General features: G+C 37.5%; 1 protein-coding gene across 1 annotated transcript in view; it reads left to right on the forward strand.

The window, feature by feature from the left end:
* Window positions 1–17456, forward strand: part of Adam23 (ADAM metallopeptidase domain 23) — a gene marked incomplete at its 5' end in the record, with an annotated part of 163860 nt that overhangs the window by 88608 nt on the left and 57796 nt on the right. Inside the window, 5 exons of the mRNA XM_013016539.1 lie at window positions 6120–6202; window positions 7543–7606; window positions 11760–11832; window positions 12527–12600; window positions 15151–15216. Coding sequence (XP_012871993.1) covers window positions 6120–6202; window positions 7543–7606; window positions 11760–11832; window positions 12527–12600; window positions 15151–15216 — 360 coding nt within the window. The remainder of the gene's footprint in view (window positions 1–6119; window positions 6203–7542; window positions 7607–11759; window positions 11833–12526; window positions 12601–15150; window positions 15217–17456) is intronic.

Here is a 17456-nt window from a genome sequence, read left to right on the forward strand (position 1 = left end):
TATAGGACACAGGTGTAGGATCTTTTGCACAGTTTGAGGACCACGATCAATAATATATATTATGTGATGGAAATTTGCTAAGAGAATAAACCTTAGGTATTTCACAAAAACTATGTGAAATTACAGGTTAATTTGTTGGACTAATAACAGTTCTATTTATAACAAAATATCACGTTTTGTACTTTGCTGCATCTATATAATTTAACACACACAAGCATACATGGAGCAAAACTGTGAGTTCATCTCTTACTCTGACCTGGTCCCTGTTTTAGGTGATTAATGTACACTAGTGAGTCATATATATGTCCCAGTTCTGAGTCTTGTGTTGTACTTATCCCTTTATGGTTCTAATCAGTATAGTCACATCCTTTAGAATTTCTTTGTGCTTTATTGAGTCATTGTCATATCTCAGCAGAAGCCCACTTTAGCAGCAGCAGCAACAGCGGAGCAGGCTGTCTGCTGGAATGAGCCTCTGTGTACTTCTGACAGTCAGTGAGTTCATGTCCTGAAGACAATGTCCAATGCAGCCATCATTCAGTATCTGTAGGAAATTGTTCCAGGACCCCACTGGAAAGCACAACGGGTGGATGTTCAAGTCCTCTATAAAATGATGTTGTGTTTGTGTATACTACATGAAACATTACTTACAAGGGAAGTAACTCAGGGTAAATGTTGCACAACGGCAAGGGAAACTTGCACACCTGTTCAGTATGATAGTTGTTTTTTTTTTTTAACACCTTTTCAGTTTGCTATTGTTTAATACCCAGATGTTGATCTGAGGATACTGAAGGCTGACCGCATGCACCTGGGTGGGAAAGGGCTGGCCACAGACTGCTATTCAGCTTGATTGCCCGGCCTGGATTGGGACAAGGAGTTTTCCTTTCTTTTCTTCTCTTCTCTGACTTTTTTTTTGTCTTTTCCTTTTCTCTGATTCCCTTTTCGTTTATTAATATTTAATGAGTTTTCTCAGACTATTTTTCTTCCCTTATTTTCTTTTTATTTTCTGCATCTCAACTTGCCCTAATTGGATTTAAATACCCATATCTGTGTTCTCTCTCCTTAACCAAAAAGCTAGATAATTTAAGGTTTGTATTTCTGCCCTTATACTCGATTAAAATATCTTTTTTACTTGTATATACATTAGAATTTTTTGTACCCTTTGGATTATTAGTTTTTTTTCAAAGTATTCATAATGGATAAATAATGAACAGTTTAATCATAGGCAAACAAAATTATCCACACTAACCTATTTACATTAGAAGCAAAATTACCAGTTATTAAAAAATTTGAGCTTAGAGTTGAAATTATTGTTAATCATTCAAAATACTGTCTTTTTTGCAATATTCTGAGTGCATTTCAGAATATGAGAAAAGTATGGAGTTAAAAATGCCCCATGAAGTCAAGATAGAACTCAACACTGGCTCCTCCCAGAGCTATTTTAAGTTTTAACAGTATAATTTATGTGAACTATTAAAAATTTATATAGCATTGGTACAGCCAAACTGTTCTAATACTTTATTAATAAACTGCTGCAGGAACATTTTTCTCCATTGAATTTAATGAAGGAAAGTAATTAAACTGGTATGGGGAGTTAATTTCCTGATTCTCTGAAATTATTTTTTTCATTTTCTCATTCTGTAACATTCAAACCCAGGTGTATGGGCCCATGATGGTTACATTTTCTCTTCCACTTTCCTTGAAAACAGACCACTGAATTTTAAAGTAGATTGGTGCACCATGTTCATAAACATGAAGTGTCTAAAATATACATATAGAATAATCATGAGAGTGTACTATAATCATTTCTATAATATCCAGAACCTGGATATCCTAATGTACACATTTCCTAGCTAAGACCTGTATCATTTACTTTCAAATGTTTTTTTTTTCAGATCTTCTGGGACCAATTGAAACCATCAGGGTACTTGCTCTCATGAGTGTCCAGGTTTTTACTAAAACAGATGAGATAATTAAACAAATACAAATGTGGGGCAAATTAAATATTGGTTTGCTTCTATTTGGCTCCTCCCAATAGAACATAGCAGGGCAAGGAAAGCCTAAACCTAAGGGAAGTTAACCCCTCATCCTCCTGCTTTCTGAAGCCTGAATTTTAGGATACATATCATGGCTTTGTTCTTGTGGGTTTATACCCTTTCCTTAATTGTTATTTGCTGAGTTATTGGGAGGGAATAAAGATGGGTCCATTTTCTTTAAAGGAGTAGAATCAAACTATTCTAGTTATTAGATCAATACTATTATAGAACTAGATTTTCCCCCTGCATGTTGTTACCATGAAAGTCCAAAAGTTGCTATTCAGTCCTTTATGATTAAGAAATGTCTAAAAGCTGCACTGGAGCTGGTGAGGTGGCTCACTTGTAGAGTTTGCCTTACAGTACACAAGGCTCTGGGTTTGAACCCTGGTGCTGCAAAAATGAGACAAAACAAAACTACCACGAACAAATAATCAGTAAAAGATTCATGTGACATCAGGATTTTATTATTTAAAGAACAGACTTTGTATTTTCCAGTGGGATTCTGAGCTTATTAATCTTGTGGAGCAGAGTTATTATTTGAACAATATCTGACTCTTGGAGTGTTCATCTGTGTGGAAGTATTCAGCTGAGAAAGTTAGGGAGCATGGTTACCAAGATTTTTTAATTTCCTGTGACTAGTCAATAGATTCCAGTTAGCAGATTTTCTATTTTTGTTGAATTTAATTAACTGAAAGCTTTGGATCTGAAACTGCTGATGCCTCTGGGGACACACATGACTTGCATTATGGGTTGAATTAGTCCTTCTCCATTCCTGTTATTTCCTCACCCCAGTTGATGGTGGCCTTGAATGGTACAAGGCCTTTCTAACTTAAAAATATGTATCTTGAAGCCCTTGTGATATATGATGGGTTTTGAGACTTTTGTTATTGTTGGCAGGGCCTTTCAGTACCTGGTGTCCATCACCCAATGTGCATGTGAGATAGTAGTCAGACTGTGATTATCCCAAGTGGCACAACCCTGGGTGGGAGGCATGTTGGAGTTGATGTCTAGTGTCACTAAGTATGAAGCCCTCTGGACAGACCTTTCCCACTAAAGTTATGCCTTTTATCCAAGAGAGGTTGCCTGTTCTCTCATTTTATTATCATTAATAATTTATCTATTATTATGATTGAATACAGGGTCTTGTCCTTGCTAAATAGGCTCCCCATCACTGAACTAGTCACACTTTTTGCTACTTTTTTTTTGTTACTTTCCAAATAGGCTCTCATGTGTAGGCCTGGCTGGCTTGGATTGCGATCCTCCTATTTATTTTCACCCCCACCCCAATTTAATTGGGGGTGATAGCTATGAACCACCATGCTCAATGTTTTTATCAGTTGACATCAGTCCTGCAAAAGTTTTTTCTGGGATGGCTGCCTCACACTGAGATTCTTTTGATCCCTGGTTCTTAAGTAACTGTGGTTACAGGTGTGAGCAACTGTGCTCATAGAAAATGCCTCAAATGTTACCTTGCAGTGGTATTTATAAAATGCAGCATGGATCTGAATAGTTGCTAAGTAAAATGTGTCTATGCTACTTTTAAAAACTTGGTATAAATTTAATAATGAACATAAAATCTAGTACTACTACCAATACTAATTTGGAAATTTTCATATTGTTAATAGTACTTAATGTAATGATACATACCAGATGTGAAAGCCTTATTATTGCAGTAAACATCAGGGATTGGCTGTTGTCTCCAGTCTCATTTAAGGTTCAGAAGGCAGAATGACTCGCATTCAAATATACAGGAAACCCAACCAGTTTCCTTTGTGTAATAACCTACCTTAATTCTAACAGGTAAAAATCACCTCGACAGTGAGAGTATCAACCTTCATTTTCCAGTGCAAGTGAATGGGAGTGAGATCTACATCAGGGTTTGGTAATATTTTATGAGGAAAGGAATATCTTTAGGAAAATCTGGAAATATCTTAGCTTTTCTTAGAAAGGCCAAGCAAATGTGAGGGTTTGCTATGCACTGACTTCTCGCAATCACTTGTCTTAAGATAGTTTTTTGCTGTGCTTACAAAGGACTAAGTAACTAGTTTTTACAGTTACCTATTACTCTTTTTTAGAAGCCTGTGAAAAGTCTGAAATGTAATTGCTGAATATTGATCTGGATTCTCAAATTGCTGAGATGTGTGAAACTTTTCATCTTTATAAAGTTCAGAGTTAGATACACAAATAGAACTTGGCTTATACAAGTCAATATTTATATGTATGTTTGCTATTTGAGGAAAGAAAAGTGATGCATGCATGTGTGGAGGTGGGGGTGGGGGGACTCCTGCTAACCAGTTCACATAACAGCTAAGGAATAAGAAAGGATGAAAACCACAAGGAAGAAAAGAAGACAGCAGGTGAGAGGTTGTCCTTAAAATGTCAGGATATGAAAAGCAGATGGAGAAGGGCTGACTCTCTTGGGTTTGAGTTTTTCCTGCTCTGCTAAGTTGTAGAAAGCCACTAAACCCAGAAAGGCCCAGAATTGAAGGCATCTGAAAAAAGGAAGGTTGTTTAGTTGGTTGAATGTCTACCTTGAGAGAAATTAAGTCTCTGTTAAACTAATAATCCCATCTATGCAGGTGCCTAACTCATTTTTGTTCAGTTTATAGAGAAACATGGAAATGAGGGAATGATCAAAGAAAATTAAAAAAATGATTTGTAAGAACCAAAGTGCAGGAGCTTTCTCAATTACAAGGTGCCACAGAATGTTCTGTACAGTGGAACAGAGACTCTCACCAAGGGTCATGATCAGACTGCATAGAAATGAGATAGAATAGAAGTCTTCAAAGAATCCTTTGAAATGCCAAGAAAAAATAACTTTTATCTACCTCCTCCCACCTCTCTTTGCCTGTCCTAGGCCTTGAAGTCTGGGTGTAAGCACTGTCCCTAAGCTTCTTTTGCTCCAGGCTAGCACTCTACCACTTGAGATACAGCACAACTTCTGGCTTTTTTTGTGATTAACTGAAGAAAAGAGTCTCATGGTCTTTCCTGCCTCTGCTGATTTAAAAATCCAGATGCTCAGATCTCAGCCTCCTGAGTAGATTGATCTACCATTCTCTACTGACCAAAATTATGGCTCTACTGTGAGGGTTAAAAGGAACTTTATCTTAAACACTTCTCAATATGTGCCTCCAGAAAAGAGACAAAAGAGGAATATGGGGTCAGGAACTGGAGAGACATGTAATCTAGGAACTGATGTAGAAGACAGGCAACAGAAGATCCCAAAACTATTCCAGAAAAGTCATAAATAGCAGCCATGCCTGGGGCCCAGAAAGCCACAGAGCGAACTGAAGTGCAGGGCTGAAAGGAAACAAGAGGTGTGTGTTCAGAAACAAAATAGCTGTGATACCTTACCTGATGTGTTGGACTAGAATACTCTCAGATAATAGGGCTAAGTAAATGCTAATTGCATGTAGAAATAATAAGACAAGAAGATAAGGCAAAACATCTCAAAATATTAAAAAGGGAACAAGAAAGAAAATAATTATAGAAGCGCAGCTGTGAACAGTATTTGCAGTTATAACACAAACATTAAATAAGGATTTAATAAAAAATGACTGTGTGTATTGAAATGTACTGAGGATGAGTCTTTTGTGATCCTATATTAGGAAGATAATTTTTAGAATAAGCCAAGCAATAGCAGTGTAAAGATTCCACCCCCAAATACTTATAAACACCAGAAGAAACAACTCAGCATTAATGATTACTTTGGAGGGAGGGAAGGAGAGAGGGAAGCAAAGAGGAAAGGTGGGGGGTAGAAAGGAATCACAGATGGTGTGGCGCCTCCTGTGGTACAGGCTTAGCAATATGTATATAGCATTTATCATTGACATTGGTTTTATCTCATTGAAGTTGTTCCAAACTTCATGGAATTATACATATATATATATATATATATATATATATATGCTTATTATGAAAAAGTTTGAGAAACATCTAGCCTTACTCACAAATTTCAAATAGGAGTTTCCAGGATTATTAATATATAGCACACATACATTCTCATTGTTGCGCTTTATAGAACCATCTAAAGAGTGATTCACAATGCACAAGATTGAGTCTCTCAAATCTTCTTCTGCTCTGTAGGGTGGAGAGCACTGTTACTACCATGGAAGCATCAGAGGTGTCAAGGACTCCAAGGTGGCCATGTCCACCTGCAATGGACTTCAGTAAGTGTGACTCTCCTTGGGTCCTCCTTCCCTCAGGCTTGGCTTCTGTTGTTCAACCTTTCTCTCCTTCTCCCCCTTCCCCCCACCCCCAGATATATTTTAACAGCAAGTCTTCTGTGTTAGATCCATGTTAGGGATTGCATTTGGAGTAGTCACAGTGAGCTTGAGCCCCTCCCCCATGTATCGCTTAGGAGAGTCCGAGCAGGAGAGTCAGAGATTGAACAAATTATGATTGCACAGGTTAATACCTGTGAAAGGAAGGACACAGTGTGTCTGTTAGCTTTCTTGTAATGTTCTTATATTCATTGTCTTATATAGACAGAAGGTTTATTTTAGCTTTTAATTTTGGAGATCCCAGCCCATGGCTGGTTGGCATGTGATGAGTGAGGTAACACATTAGGGCAGGTATAATAAATACAATGAAACAGTTTACCAGGAAACAAAAAAGATGGTGAGAAAGAAGCTAGGGTCTTACAGATACCCTTGAAGTGCATGCCCTCAGTGTGCTAAAGTCTTCCCTGGAGGCCCCATTTCTTAAAGTTCATTACCTCCCTTTAGCACTACCACTATTAACACTGAAGCTTTTGGGAGAATATTCAAAGTCCAAGCCAGACAGGGGATTTACATGGATTTACTAATCCTGGTCTATACAGCCCCCTAGAGGTGAGTTCCAGAGTACTTACCAGTTGTATTAGATCTAATATAGCCAGGAGTTAGCCAGGCAAAGTGGAATGATTACAAGATCAGGCATTGATTTCGAGGCAGGCTCCACAAAACCACCTGTAAAGCACCTTAGAGGGCTGTATAGCACCTCACATGAAAATCTACATTTTGTCACCGATGAGAAAGAGGCCTGAAATAAGTCTCATGTCTATCAAATGTAAATGTGATTTATGTGACAGAATCATGCTGTTCTCTGGAAAGTCACAATTTATAGCTATAAAGGTGTTCCCACTAGCCTCTTTAGAATCAACAGTTTTAGACTGTTCTTAATGGGCAGGACTTGTCTGTTTTCTTCTACATGAGACTTGATTTGTTTAACTAGGGAGTTGTACTGCTTGTTCATGGTTCTGGAATAACCTGAGATACTCCTATGGAATCATACAATGTGTAATCTGCCCACTGATTTTCAGAAGTGAATTCCATGAGGTATAATCTGTGTGCTCTTGGTGTGCACATGTTCACTTTTGAGATCCATAGAGATATTCAAATTAGATTCGGGACAGCATCAAGCTATCTGATCATATATACTTTTAAGTTTAAGACTCTCATGATGCCCCTTTGTCATTTCTTGTTATTTGCTTTGTTAATTTTCTCATGTGTGGTCTCTTATGTTGTAGTGGTATGTTTGAAGACAGCACATATGTGTACATGATAGAGCCACTGGACCTGATTCACGATGAGGTGAGTCTGTGACATCTGATTCCTCATGTTTGACTCTTTCAGCTTCTTTGCTTCAGAGCAGGGAAGAGAAAATTAAAGTAAGTTGCAGAGTGTATTTTACACATGACCGTCTTTCAAACTTAGAATGATAACACAAGTGTTGAAGTTTAAGTTGCCCATGTTGGGCTCATATACCAGTAAGGGATGATCAGAGACCTCAATACTGGGTTTCCTGAAGAAAATTTCTGTTCTTCCCATCCATGGAGAGAGCAGAGAGGGGCTTTTGTTTTCCTGTGGCCAGCCTAGTTTTTCATTTTCATTGTCTCCTCCAGACAACCGTGTGACTGTAAGCACATACTTAATTTCCGTTTTCCTAAAAATGTCTGGTGGAGAAATTTATGGGCTGAACTTTGATTATGTGATTCACTGTTTCATTTCAAGATAGGGAAGAAAAAAATAATGTCTGCTCATGCACAAGACAGCAGTCTAGCTAACTAATCATATATCCCTGTGTTGTTATTTAAACTTAATAGAATACAACTAGATTTGAAAATTGATATGTCGTCATCAAATACTGTATTGGAGGCTTACTGCAGGTTTAGTACCATTTTAGATGCTTGAAGATACACCTCAGACAACATTGACATCTTGAGTCTAATGGGGCTTCCGGCAGACAGGAGTGCAAAGGCAAATAAGTAATCTCATAGATGTTTCAGATTATGCTACTTGCTATGAAGAACTAATGAAGGCAGCAAGGTGGAGAGGAAAATTACTAGCATGCTCACTGGGTATGGAAGGCCCCAGGAGAAGGTGATTTTTAAATTAAGACCATAAAGAAATCACAACAATTCTTGGAGATGTGCAAGTAGAAAAGTCCTGGCATTCCCAGGGCCTGTGTTAACATGTTCTTAAGGACCTAGGAAGGCACTAGACTGGAGAGCTGCGAACCGGGGAAAATCAGTAAGTCGTGAAGGCACAGTAAAGACAGTAGGAAAGTCAGTGAAGAGAACAGCTCAGGGAAGAAATAACATTTTGAGAGCAGTGGACTAAGAATATTGCAATCACTTGCTTGGACAGTGGGTGCAGAAAATACTTCTTTGTCTTCAGGACAGAAAATGGACACATAGGCTTTTGATAATAGCAGTTAAACCAACAGACATTTATTAGTTGTGTGAATGTCTATATAAAAATAAATCAGTTTCAAGTCTGAGGAGGAAAAGTCATTAAATCATATGTAGCTGTGGTTTGAGTAAACCTGAATCATTTATAACCAGTAAGTGTAAAAATTACCAGATAGAAAGGAAGACTCAATCTAGGTTTAAGGTATTTTTGTTAGATAAAATGATTTTCCTGGGGCTGGGAAGGTGGCTCAGTGGTAGAGCGCTTGCCTTGTAATGCATGAGGCCCTGGGTTCGATTCCTCAGCACCACTTAAGAAAAAAGCCGGAAGTGGCGCTGTGGCTCAAGTGGTAGAGCACTAGCCTTGAGCTGAAGAGCTGAGGGACAGCGTTCAGGCCCCACGACCAGACCCCCCCCCAAAAAAATGATTTTCCTTACTTCACTGGTTAGCAAATTTGTTGGGAGAAAAAAATCTGACTCTGAGTTTTGGCCTTTGAAAAATGGCTTTCTTACCCTAAAAACTAAATCCTAGAGAACAAAGCAAAAACTCAAAATAATTCTCCACGCCTTATTGTTAAAAATACATAAATGAGACAATTTTCTAGTGCATTACCAATAAGGGAAAGTTAGCAGCTACAGTGAGTTAGTTAATGTGTTTCAATGTCTGTCAAACAGTTGGAAGGGTTGATATATCCGTAAACTGTTGTTATCACAATGTCTAGAGAATTGGATTCGCATTGCTATACCTTCTAATTATGTTTTTTGAGTGCTGGTTGTTACATGCTTATTATCTGCTCCTTTTTGTTGTCTTCCCTACCACCCACCTTTTCTTCATGTATGATTGGTTTTGTCCTCACCACAACAAAAGGAAGGAAGGAACAGTTCTTGAAACTTTGCATTAGTCATTCTTGCAAATTGCGTGTTGCTCATCTGGTTGTGACTTTCACTTATTATCACAATTAAGAGTAATGGTAGCTGGGAGCTGGTGACTCATGCCTGTAATCCTAGCTACTGAGGAGGCTGAGATCTGAGGATTGTAATTTGAAGCCAGCATGGGCAAGAAAGTATCTGAGACTCTTATCTCCAGTAAACTACTCAAAAATCCCCAGAACTGGTTCTGTGACTCAAGTGTTAGAGAACTAGCCTTGAGCAAAAGAACTTCACACTGGCCCAGAGTTCAAGCCCCAGAACTAGGAAATGTTTCTTAAAGTAATGGTAATAAGGGATGGTAATTGCATTGGCAATTTTAATTTTTCTTTTTTATTTCTTCTTTGTTTATTTTCTTTCAGTTTTTTTCTTTTTGTATAAGTTTTTTTTATTGTGAAAATGCAGTACAGAGGGGTTACAGTTACATGAGCAAGGTAATGAGTACATTTCTTATCAAGCATTGTTGCCTCTGCCTTTGTTTTTCCCTTACCATCCCTGTGTTCTTTCAGTTTTTTGAGACCAGGCCTTACTATGTAACCCTTGCTGGCCTTAAGCTCACAATTCTCCTGCTTCAGCTTCCTAAGTATGGCATCCACTTCCATACTCTATTGGGTTTGGATTTCTTTTTTTGTGATGTTCACCTTGTTATTTTAGCATGCCGTGTAGTAAGTCAGGTAATACGGATGGTGCAGTTTCACTGAGAATTTGTGTCCTATTGCACATTAAAAAATAGCAAAGTTTTAAATTATTGTCTCGTGTAATTTATTAAGAAGGCTTTTTTGGTAAGTCCTTTTCTGATTATGAAACTAATATGTTAGCTGGGTGTGGAGGTGCTCACCTGAAACCCCTGCTGCTCTGGAGGCTGAGACAGGAACGTAGCATCTTTAAGACCAGCAAGAACAACATAAGTTTGGGCTGATAGCTCAGTGCTGCTTAGGATACATGAAAGTCTGGCTTAAATATCTAACACTGCAAAGCAAACAAACATAAAAACCAAACTTATTATAGGAGAAACATAATAAGCAAACACCTAAGTAAATAGCAATTATTCATTATTCCATCCCTAAAGAGAATTTCCCTTTACTTTTCAGCATGCATACATAATATCCTTCCAGTTCTCCAATGTACATTTCCATATATATTTTAAAATTGATTGATTGGATAATTATAATTTAATCCTCTATGTCTTCATTTGTTAACAAGGGATAAAATAAATACTCTATGGGTTTTTGTTAGGAATAAACTGGATAAGATGTACATAAATGTTTCTAGCATACTGTCAACTTAGTAATTGCAGTTAGCAGTGATTATAGTAATAATAAGTCATTACTAAAATTATGATTTCTAGGCTAGTGGCTAAGTCTTTTCAAGCATTTCAAGGTTTCTGATTTAATAATATTTATGTTAAATGTGTCTCAAACTATGCTACCATTTTTTTCCTACCAGAAATACTGCCTTGCTACAGTCATTAACCAGAAGATCATAATTCCTAACTTGATGGCAAAATTGTTTTTTTTTCTTTTAAACATTTTTATTTTGAAGGGATATTAATACATTTGAAGGGATATTAACAGAAATATGGTAGATTTAGGAGTGAACTCAAATGGTATAATTTCTTAGAAATAAACACCAGGAAATTCAAATGGTTGGGAGATAGGGTCACGGGGAGAGGGGGTGTGGGGGTGGTGGTAGATGAATAGAGAGGATGGTGGGGAGAATTCTGTCATAGAATTCAATGTATATTCTGTAAAATTAAGAACCTTGAGGGAGGTATGGAGTTGGGCACAATGGGGAAGAATGATAAAAGGAGCGATGAACAAATGCAGTGTATTCATCAACTTCTCTGTTGAATGGCAGATCCTTAGTACAACTGAAAATAATTTAAAAAATCAGTATTATCCCCCTGGTTATGGTTTAAGAATAACACTAATCCTGTAAAGTATGCTTTTCTTTAAACTGAGACAGTTGGAAGGTACTCTGTTTTATTGCAAATTGAAGTTATAAGCTGTAAATTTGACATAGAAACCTTTTCACATTAGCAAAGACATTCGAGAACGCGCTAATGCTGTTCATAGACTGAGGCATGTTTTCATCTTCCCCTCTGATGGCCTACGGTTGATTTGTTTCAGAAAAGCACTGGCCGGCCACATGTAATCCAGAAAACCTTGGCAGGACAGTATTCTACGCAACTGAAGAACCTCAGTAAGTTTTCTTGTAAAGTAGCCATTGTGTGCTGTGCAGTAGTGTTCTGTGGGCAGGCGTTCTTGTCAAGAGGTTGAACCAGGCTGAGTTGTGGATGAAGGATGTGATGGCGGTGGAGTGAACTGAGCATTTCCTGTAATGAGACATCGAGGCTGTTCCAGTGACAAGGTAGAAATATGAAATCATAGAGTAAAGCTGCTTTGGAACCAGAGAGTGTGGCCATATTAGAAGGGTGATTTACCCTGAGGATTATCCTGCAATTTTCCCGCTTCACTGCTCCTTAGCCTCCTCCACTCCCCAGGCATCTTGAGCATGCTGATGTTGTCCAAGGCTCCTTTTGGATCATTTGTGGGGGATGGGGAGAGGGTCATGCTGTCCCTGTATATTGGTGCCAGAAGTCTTTGAAAATTCATGCAAAAGTTTTTTCTCACATATTTTTAAATGTCTAATGAATTAAGCCTAGAAGAATGCTTTCGAATTTGCAGATGTGGTTGGGTCATATAGGCATCTTCTGATGAATCCTAGGCAGCTCATGTTTTTCATCATTTTGGATGAGATTCACTCTCTCTTGAACTGCCTTTGTGGTTCTGAGAGTGAGAAGCATTTACTGTTTATTTTGGCTTTATGATGACTACTGCTCCTTCATGGGGAGGCTTTGGAGCGTCTATGTGGTATTCTGTTTCCTCCTCCACAGGTATGGACAGCAGTGACCAGTGGCCTCTACTGTCTGAGTTACAGTGGCTGAAGAGGAGGAAGAGAGCTGTGAATGTGAGTTTAGCCTTAAGCCTCAGTGGGGTTGTCTCATTGTTATCTGTGTCGGTAATGGCACTGAACTATCACTATGGTGGGTTACATTTGTGCATTTACTACTCTTTAAAACAAAGCAAGAAAGCCCCATGATCTGCACCTGAGCATACTGGTTTTGATTTCTCTCTCCAATATGAGATTCAAACTGATTATTGTTTCCTATGAGTCCTGATGGCATAGTTATAAAGAAAATTAGAGAGTAATTTTTGTTTTTGGTGCCAGTCCTGGGGCTTGAACTCAAGGCCTGGGTGCTGGCCTTGAGCATAAGCTTAAGCTCAAGCTTAAGCCAGAGCTCCACTTCTAGTTTTTTGGTGGTTAATCAGAGATAAGAGCTTCATGAACTTTCCTGCCTGGGCTGGCTTCAAACTACAATCCTCAGATCTCAGCCTCTTTAGTAGCTAAGATTACAGGCCTACACCACTGGTTCCTGGCTTGGAGTATTACTTTTTTCTAATAAAAGCACAGCAGATTTTTTTTGGAGGGTTGATACAGCTTATATACCATGATGTAAAATATTTTGGTCAACAGAATTACAGGGTTAAGTTAGGCTTTGAAATGTTGACTAATCATATTCATTTTTGCTCTGTCAAATTAAAAAAAAAATCTGTTGTACCAAACTTTAAAGCTGGGTGTGTTTTTCAGAGCACAATGGCTAAATCTTTTTGACAAGTGACAGGTATTAAATAAAATTCATGAAACGATATACCCAACTGCCACATACATCACTTCCTTTGTGCCGATGAATGTGTGGAGCTTTGTAACTGAAATTCTTTTTCTACTCTTTTTCCATAATAGATTAGAAAGCTGCAATGATGAGATAGTGTAGTAATTGCATGGTGAATGCCATGTACCCAAGAATTAATTCCACAGTTTATAGATTACATGATAATTTACTAGATAACTTAATGAGTAATTCTAGTGGAAATTGCACATTTTACATAATGTTTTGTTGAATGTTTTGTGTGTGTGTGTGTGTGTGTGTGTGTGTGTGTGTGTGTGTGTGTGTATGTGGAAAAAATGAGGCCAGCAGCATCAGAAATGTAGTAAAGGTTAAATTTTCCTCTTTAATGAGCCTATGTTGGTATTATGATGATTATGTCTATAGGGTATTTTTTTGTGGTTTTATGTTTAGATTTCTCCTTTTGCTAGCTCTTAAAGCCACAGTTAGTAGTAGTAAACTTGATAAAAGCTTTCTTGCCTTTCACTCCTGTTCATCCTGACCTGTTTCATGACTGTGTACACAAAGAAAAGTAGGTCTAGACAAGGGCTAACTCCTTACTCTTAAATGGTTATCTAGTGTCAATAAAATTTAGAAGAATTTTGGACCGTACTAAGTGGACTCGGTGCATTTTTATTAGAATTTTACTTCAGTGAGGTGAATGTTTCTGTGTGACTGTCCTCAAGACTGATTCAGATAGACTTGGAGGTAATGCTGATTTATACTGCTTTTATTAACTTGGTTTAAAGTAGATTCTGTTTGATGTTTTAGGTAGACATGAATAGTTCTTTCACATTTTAATGTTAAATAAATGGAAATTTATTTATTTTAACAGTATTACACTTTACATTTTTCTCCAGGATAAATTTAAATATAACTCCCAATTAAAACCAACACGGCTGTTCCCTATTCTGATAAGTACTTAATTTTTTGTGTTTTGGTTTTTGATGGTTACTGAGGTTTGAACTCAGGGCCTTGCCAGGCAAATGCTCTACCTATAGAGTCATGCCCTCAGCCCTTTTTGCTTTTTAGTTATTTTCTGGATTGGGTCTCATGGTCTCACACTTATTGCCCAAGCTGGGGAGTCAGACTATAATCTTCCTACATGCCTCCTGTGCAGCTGAGATTATAGGCATGTACCACCACTACTCAAACAACTTGAGATAAGGTTTTGCTGACTTTAGCTCCCACTGATAAAGTAAGGCTGGGATAGCAGTCTTCTCGATTCGTTTCTCTCATATACCTAGGATACAAGTGTGAGCCACGACAACTAGCCACTGATGCTAGAAAATAGTAAAATTCAAGGTTTTTTTTTTTGTTCTGAATACTTGAATGCTTAAAAACAATTTTTTTCCTTCAAATTCTCAGATTATTTTTTTCACATAGGAACATATTTATTGATTGATATAATAATAGGAAATGAGAAATAGTTCAAATTCCCAACAGTGAAAAATTTTGTTAAATACTATTATTGTACATATACAGACATATATATGTATATATATATACATCTATATCCACATGTACATATATATATATATATATATATATATACACACACACACATACACAGTGGAATACTGTGTAATCAAAATGTTTGTGTTGTTACTGGCCTTGAAAGAGGTCTATGATATATCTGATAAGTGACAAATACAAATTCTCAGATTCTTATAGGATGTTCATAAAGTAGGCAGCAGAGTTCTTCTGAAGTCCAAAATTGGTGTCTAACTTTGAGCATTAGAGCTATTTACACTGATCATTATTCTCATCGTGTGTTTTTGTGTTTTCCTCAGCCATCTCGGGGTGTGTTTGAAGAAATGAAATATCTGGAACTTATGATTGTTAATGATCACAAAACGGTAAGAACACGTTTGGTAAAGCCCTAAAACAAAGAATACATTTCACTTGGATTTTTATTATTATTTGTTACTTAATAACACCAAGATACTTAGACACTTTATTTTTTATGTTTTGGAGACAATAAAATGACTTGATCTGTTTCTGGGTGTTTGGAGGCACAGAATTTTTTTTATTTTTTTTTACTGTAAGGAAGCATAGAACTTTTACAACTCTAAATTTTTCCCTGTGTCTAATGAGAATTATAGTCAGTAGATTCAGCCACTTACTTTCTTTTCTTTCTTTTTTTTTTTTTTTTGGTGGTTCTAAAAATCAAACCCAGAGCTTACAGCCAGTCAGCTTTTACTTGTCTTCACATAAGGTTTTTGCTGTGTTTGGTTAATGCTTCCTAATTTTATGCTGTGCTTTTATCTTGCTACTCTGACCTCTTTTACTTATTATGTGATAAATATAACTGTAGGAGGTAAGCATACATAACAAAGATATATCTAACAAGACTGTCTTTAACTCATAATTTACTGGGAAGATGAGTTATCTCATGTTCCATAAAATATGACCGAATATGTCATCTTAGTAATGAACGTGAAAAGCAGTCTCTAATGGTACTTACTCATTTCCCTTTTCCTGTGTTGGCAAAAGCCTAGAGCACCCTGAAGAACCTTGTCAGTACCCTCTGCTACTATATCCAATCCTAGTAACTATTCTATACCCAGTACTTTTTTGATGGTTTAACACCCAGTTCTGAGGGGAAAGCCGTGATTTTCTTTTACTGATCACCACAGCGTTAATTTCTGACTAATTTCAAGCTATCAGAGTAAGACCATTGACAGAAGAACTGGCTGAAACCATGTCTTGTTGGCTCTTGTGAATTGGGAGGGTTTGGCTTCCGCACCACCCCCTGCTCCTCAAACTGTTTGGGCCAGTTGTTACTTTTGTCATAGTTATGTAATTTAATTCTAAAATTTGAATATGCTAAGAGTAGTTTTATGGAAATGAAGTTGCACTTCTGAAAAGACTTTGTAAAGATGCAAATCTTTTAAAAAATGTTCAAATGTCAGATATGAGTGAAGAGCTACTGAAAGATTGAAACAAAATTCAAATTGATGCAAGGCATCACGTCTTTGTTTTCAAGAAAGCCAAAGTTAGATGAGTAGCGGATATGATAAAGTTATGTTTCATTGTTGGAAAGACAATGCAAAATTTTAATCAGCTGTACATTTGAAAAGTATGATGTAGCCAGATACTGGTGGCTCACAGTAATCTTACCTACTCAGGATGCTGAAATCTGAGGATTGCAGTGGTTCAAAGCTAGCCCAGACAGGGAAAATCCATGAGACTCTTATCTCCAATTAAACACCAGAAAACTGGAAGTGGAATTGTGGTTGAAAGTGGTAGCGTGCTAGCCTTGAGCGAAAGAGCTCAGGGACAGCACCCAGGACCTGAGTTCAAGTCCCCCAACCAAAAAAAAAAAGTATGATGCATTATCCCAGTGTGGTGGTGCAGACCTGTAATCCTAGCACTGAGGAGGCTGACACAGGAAAATCAAGAATTTGAGGCCATTCAAGGATACATAGGGAGACAGTCTCAAAAACAAAACAAAATACCAAAAACAAAAGATCACTTCCATTTAAACATGTATTTGAGTTTCTTACTTTAATGAATGCTTAAGTTACAAAAGTAATTTAATTCAGTTGTACTGATGCAGTTTTTTTTCATAAAATTCCTCTTACTATTGTATGCGAACTTGTTTTTCCTCCCAGTAGCTTTTAAGTACATTGATTGAGTTGAATTGAAATAGAATTGAGGCGCTTCCGTGGTAGAAAATAAAACTAAATGTGAGGCAGAGCCTTGAGATAATGAAGTTTCAGCAGGACATTAATTAAAGTAACCTTTTCATCTGAATTGATTTTGCTGATGGGGACAGTGAATTTTTTCCCAGCTACTTTGCAAACCTGAGCCTAGTGGCCTATTGTGTGGCTTGAGAAGCCTAAGTTTTCCCCAGAATCCATTATACAAATCCTTTTAAAGTGGTGGCCACAATCTTTAAGATACAAATTGTTAGGTTTTTAAAAAGAGGTAGCCGAGTAAGAACAGCACCAGCACGCACGTGGTATTCAGGTAAGGGGTAGGTTTATTCAGTAGACCTGCTGGGACCAGGCAAGGTTGGCACTCCACGTGGCTGGGAAAGGCCTGGGAATGAGAGAGAACTGGGAAGAGAGGAAAGAGCTAGAAAAGAGCAGAG

The sequence above is a fragment of the Dipodomys ordii genome, unplaced genomic scaffold, assembly GCF_000151885.1.
Source record: "Dipodomys ordii isolate 6190 unplaced genomic scaffold, Dord_2.0 Scaffold1, whole genome shotgun sequence".
Classification (NCBI taxonomy): Eukaryota; Metazoa; Chordata; class Mammalia; order Rodentia; family Heteromyidae; genus Dipodomys; species Dipodomys ordii.